Source organism: Priapulus caudatus, unplaced genomic scaffold (genome assembly GCF_000485595.1).
Source record: "Priapulus caudatus unplaced genomic scaffold, Priapulus_caudatus-5.0.1 Scaffold1691, whole genome shotgun sequence".
Lineage (NCBI taxonomy): Eukaryota > Metazoa > Priapulida > Priapulimorpha > Priapulimorphida > Priapulidae > Priapulus > Priapulus caudatus.
Window position 1 is genome coordinate 44,262 of NW_014578752.1, and position 6,055 is coordinate 50,316.

At 37.0% G+C, this 6,055-nt stretch overlaps 2 protein-coding genes across 2 annotated transcripts in view; both read left to right on the forward strand.

The window, feature by feature from the left end:
• Positions 1–4,033, forward strand: part of LOC106817345 — a 13,639-nt gene extending 9,606 nt beyond the window's left edge. The window contains exons 8-9 of the mRNA XM_014822003.1: positions 1,386–1,521; positions 3,936–4,033. Of these exons, the coding sequence (XP_014677489.1) occupies positions 1,386–1,521; positions 3,936–4,033 (234 nt within the window). The remainder of the gene's footprint in view (positions 1–1,385; positions 1,522–3,935) is intronic.
• On the forward strand, positions 4,031–5,802 carry LOC106817349 (protein argonaute 3-like). Its single transcript, XM_014822007.1, has 2 exons — positions 4,031–4,083; positions 4,627–5,802. The coding sequence occupies exon 2, from the start codon at positions 4,729–4,731 to the stop codon at positions 5,200–5,202; it is 474 nt and encodes a 157-aa protein (XP_014677493.1). The 5' UTR covers positions 4,031–4,083; positions 4,627–4,728; the 3' UTR covers positions 5,203–5,802.
• The last annotated feature ends 253 nt before the right edge of the window (positions 5,803–6,055 follow it).

Consider the following 6,055-nt stretch of genomic DNA (forward strand, 5'->3'; position numbering starts at 1 on the left):
CTTGCCCTCTCTCAGATGAGAAAGGAACTGGGTAGCAGTGTTCGAAATAAGGGCTATCCATTTGTCCTCACTTGTCCATTTCCATGGAGGACAGGTAGACCTGTCCAGTAGCTTGTACGCTGGACAAGCAACTTTTTAGAGCAACTTTTCATCATTTTCTACCATCGCTTCAACTTTGTTAAGACAAGTAATAACTTAAAATAAATAATTGTGCTTCTTTATGTTCTTTCAAGTTTGGTGCCTAATTTGAACTGTCAGTTAACTGTATTAAAATTACAAAATAAGATATTGGGCATAAAATGTAATTTGATTAAATGTATTACACATTTACTATATTTCTATGTTATTAATCAGGACAAGTAAACATTATGCAGGACAAACAAAAATATATTGTAGCTTGTCCGTCAGACAAGCAATTTTTTTCCTTATTTCGAACACTGGGTGGGTGTGAGGAAGAGTGAGCGAGAGAGAGAGATAGAGTGTGTGAGAGAGAGACAGGCAGACAGACAGATAGAGAGAGAGAGAGAGAGACAGACAGACAGATAGATAGAGAGATCATAATATCATATCATAGCTTGACAGCCTCTTAAGAGGATTCATCCAAAAAAATTGATGGCATCAAGGGTGAATGAAAAGAAAATTTTCATTTTCATTCAGTCCTCGATCGATCGTGGCATGTTATTAAGTTTCTTAGTTAATACATGAACGTCAGCATTGAAGTATAGTGAATGAATCAAGCCACTGTTTAATTATTCATGTCTATAACCGTTTTCATGAGAATCTTCGTAAAGTTTCTCTTGAGATCACGTTTCTGCCTAACTGCCACTTTTTGTCAGCAAGTTCAAGAAAAGAACAATTTTTCATTATCTCTCAAAATGCAAGTAAGGGATGCTCTATTATTCATGGATATCATTTTTTGCGCAGATTTTCGCTCGCGCATTATATTTTTTGCTGGCGACGTGCCGTCACTCAGTCAAATCCTCCTGATTAACAACCAAAAAAAGCGCTACAGAAAAAACAACAGCCTTCGCAACATACGAAAATTATGTAGATATAATTATTAAAAATGATTAGGTAATTATTTCTCGAGACGTTCTTGTTCTCATTGAAGACATTCTTTGTTTTAGTTTTTTTCCCCGTAAGTTTTTCGAGATTTTTTCATCTCCTGCGGTCTGCAGCTGCAGTTACAGGAGAGAAGAAAATATAACAATGATATAAATAAAACACAAAAGGATAATCTAAATAATACGTGAAAATATAACAATAATATAAATAACACACGAAAATACAACAATAACATAAATAACGCACGTAAATAATCCTATTTTCGATGATAAATAACGTTGTCTTGTTATAAAATAATAATAAATCTCGTCGTTCGGCAGCCGATCATGGACCTGAGACCAAGTAATCGATCGCTGCGGCAAGACAGCGTGTTGAAGCAGGGTACGATACGTGGAGAGGTGCTGACGTCTCAGGGTAGATACAACGCCGCCCTGGTGCAGCTACGATCCACGTCCGGTAAGCAGTAGATGTATAGTTATATACATATATATATAATATATATACTATATAGGAAAAAAAAAAAAAAAAAGAAAAAACATGTATACATTATATATAATATGATATATGATAGTAAGCAGATATCATCATACAGATATTTATAGGCTATATATACATCATATCCAGCGAGTAGATAATAGGGGATATCCCTATTATCTAGCTCTGATCATATGTTATACTATACATTATTATACATATAGCATGATACATTATATAGAAAAATAAAAAAAAAAAACATTATATATATTATAATACATTATATATATTATAATTAGAGGCTAACAACAAACATATTATGTTTATATAATCGTATTACTAGTCTCTTGTAATATCTTAATAGCAATTCCTATATAAGAATAATACGCGATATTTTATAAAGTTGTATACATCATACATTAAGTTTGTAAGTTGGTATGCATTATCATAGCAAAGTGTGTAGTTGTATGTGGCATCATACAATAGTTTGTACGTTATTATACATCATACAATGAGTTGTAATTATAATACATCACTACAATAAGTTATAGTTATATACATCATACAATAGTTGATAGTTATATTACATCATACAATAGATTGTAAGTTTGTATACATCATAACAAATAGTGTGAATTATATTACAATCAAATACAAATAGTTGTAATTATTATACATCATAGCAATAGTTGTAGTTATATAACATCATAGCAATAGTTGTAGTTATGATAACATTCGTGAACAATAGTTGTTAGTTGTAGTACATCATACAGATAGTTGTAGTTATATATCATCAATATCAATATTGTAAGTTATATACATCGTCACAATAGTTAGTAGTTATATACATCATACAATAGTTGTTCGTATATACATCATAGCAATAATTGTAGTTATATACATCGTAGCAATAGTTGTAGTTGAATACATCATACACAATAGTTGTAGTTCTAGTACATCATAGCAATAGTTGATAGTTGTATACATCATACAATAATTGTATGTTATATTACAGTCGTACAATAGTTGAGTTATATACCTCAATACAAATAGTTTGTCGTTATTATACATTCATACAATAGATTGTAGTTATATAGTACATCGTACAATAAGTTGTAAGTTATATACATCATACAATAGTTGTAAGTTTATATAACATCATGACAATAGTTGTAAAGTTATATTACATGCATAACATTAGTTTGTGATTATATATCATCATACAATAGTTTGTAGTTATATACATCATACAATCATTTGTAGTTATATACATGAGTACAATAGTTTGTAGTTTATATACAGTCGTACAATAGTTGTAGTCTATATACATCATCACAATAGTTGTGAGTTTATATACAATTCATACAATAATTGTAGTTAATAATACATTCGTACAATAGTTGTAAGGTTATAATACGATCATACAATAGTTGTAGTTATATACATCATACAATAGTGTTGTAGTGTATATACATCATATCAATAATTGTAGTTATATAACATCATGACATAGTTTGTAGTTATATACATCATATCAATAGGTTGTAGTTATATAAACATCGTTACAATAGTTGTTAGTTTGTATACATCATAACAATAGTTGTGATTATATTACATCATAGCAATAGTTTGTAATTTATATAGCATCATAACAATAGTTGTAGTTTATATAGCATCATACAATAGTTTGTAATATATACAGTCTACCAATAGTTGTGATTATATACATCAATACAATGTTATAGTTATCTACATCATACCAATAGTTGTGAATTATATACATCAACAATAGTTGTAGTTATATACATCAATACAATAGGTTGTAGTTATATAGCTCGTACAATAGTTGTAGATTATACATCATACAATAATTTTAGTTATATACATCCGTACAAATAGTTGTAATTATATACATTATCTAGCAATAGTTGTAGTTATATAGCATCGTACAAGATAGTTTGTTAGATGTGTATACATGCATACAATAGTTGTGATTATATACATCGTACAATGTTAAGTTAATATACATCATAACAATATTGTGATTATATTAACATCATATACAATAGTTTGTAGTTATATACATCATACAATAGTTGTAGTTATATACATCATACAATAGTATGTAATTATATACATCATATCATTTGTTGTTGTTAGGGACCCGCTGATATACATCATATCAGTAAATAATACAGTACGTATAATACATTAACATATTACAATAGTTTTAAGTTAGCATACATAATACAATATTATATTGTACAGTTACATCATACAAATAGTTGTAGTTATAATAAATCATACATAATTGTAGTTAATAAATAATAATACGATATAATAGGGCTAGTATACTTCATGTGGTAATACTTGCTTTGTTGATCTCTTCTGATAAGAGAAAAGACACATGCATGCGTGTGTATTTGGCACATCAGGCTGGCACGCTGTAAGCTCGGTGACCAGCTTTACTACAGATCGCGTGAGCGTATCATAGACAAGCTGGTTCAGCGCTCAATCCACGCAGCTGCTCACGGCACAGCACAGGTACATGCATAATCACGTGTGTGTGCGTGCGTCGTGCGTGCGTGCGTGCGTGTGTGTGTGTGTGGTGGCGGGGCAGGAGGGGGAGGTGTGTGTGGTGGGAGGCAGGGGAGATCGTGTTGTGGTGGAGAGGGAGGTGTGTGTGGTGGGAGAGGAGGGAGGGGAGGTGTGTATGGTGGGAGGAGGGGGGAGGGGAGGTGTGTATTGGTGGGAGGAGGGGGAGGGAGTGTTGTGTAGGAGGGAGGAGGGGAGGGAGGTGTGGTGTGTAGAGGAGAGCAAGGGGGAGGGGAAAGAAGGTGTGTGTGTGTATGTGTGGGGGTGGGGAGGCGGTGCCGTGGTGTGTGGCCGTGCATCGTGTGTGGGACGGGGGAGGGGCAAGTGTGTTGGTAAATGTTGTGGGGGGAGGTGAGGATGTGGTGTCCACGCGCATGTGTGGGACGTCGTGTGTGTGTGTGCGTGCGTGTGCGCGTGTGCGTGCGTGTGCGTGCGTGTGCGCGTGTGCGTGCGTGCGTGCCCCTGGCATAACCATCCGTTCTCCTACAACAGAATCTCTCCAAACACGTCGCTGAGGCACTGACACTGGTTTCCCGTGGCAGCAGTGGAGGAGGAGGAGGAGGAGGGGGAGACACGGAGACCGTCCCCGTACACATGCACTGCAGGAGCGTCGTCATCCCCAGTCTGCAGCCAGCAGGGAAGCAACAGAAGAGATCCGCGGGGAAGGCACGGGAGGGAGGGACAGCGACGAGCCAGGAGGGAGCGACGGGGAGCGACGGGAAGGAAACGATGGAAAAGATCCCAGAGGGAGACATCCAGGAAGAAACACTGCAAAATTTCCAGGATGGAGCAACAGGGAATATCGAAGAAGGAGCAGCAGGGAATATCGAGGAGGGAATGACAGGGAATATCGAGGAGGGGTTGACAGGAGAGATGCAGGAGGGAGGGACAGGAGAGGTGCAGGAGGGAGGGACAGGAGAGGTGCAGGAGGGAGGAACAGGAAGTAAGAAGAAGAAGGGAGCGGGAGAGGCCATCGTAATCATCGCTCCCCTTCCCAATTACTTCCTGCAGAGTCTGCGGGAGCTGGAGATGGACGTCCGCTCGCTAGGTGGCGCTGACGACGCGTGAGTTCATCCAGCTCGCTAGGTGGCGCTGACAACGCGTGAGTTCATCCGGCTCGCTAGGTGGCGCTGACGGCGCGTGAGGTTGTCGCCTCGCTAGGTGGCGCTGACGACGCGTGAGTTCGTCCGGCTCGCTAGGTGGCGCTGATGACGCGTGATCGATAGTAGGAGAAATCATCAAGAGACGGAAGAAGCAGAAGTGAAGAGCTGATATCTGTTTATGATGATATCTGTTTATGATGATATCTGTTTATGATGATATCTGTTTATGATGATATCTGTTTATGATGATATCTGTTTATGATGATATCTGCTTCATCATGCATTTCGCCATTGTTTGGTATGATATATATGATATACATACGATATGTACGATAAAATATGATGTGGCATCGTGTGGTAATGGTATAATATGATATGATACGAGTTGATATGATATGATACGATATGACATAATATGATATGATATGATATGAAATCAAACGATTTTTTTTGAGATAAAACGTAATATGCTGATAACCTCATATGGATGATATAACGTATCTATACGTATCTCAAAAAAATAAGGTTTTTTCACAAATAAACTGACTAGTCAGTGTGACACAGAGATATTTGTAGAAGCATATATGTGTCTTCGTTGTTCTTTATTTGAGTTCATCTATAAGTCGGGGATCGAAATTAAGATTCTCGAATTTTTAACCTCGTATATAGGGGGATATAAGATCGATAGGAATTAAAATATATGTATATGTATATATGTGTGTGTGTGTGTGTGTGTGTGTGTGTGTGTGCGCGCGCGTGCGTGCGTGCGTGTGTGCGTGTGTGTGTGTGGGCGTGTGAGTGTGTGTGCGTGTGTTCGT

Bases quoted from the DNA above. Each gene is read 5' to 3' on its own strand.
- LOC106817349 (XM_014822007.1), top strand. From the start codon at position 4,729: ATGCACTGCAGGAGCGTCGTCATCCCCAGTCTGCAGCCAGCAGGGAAG.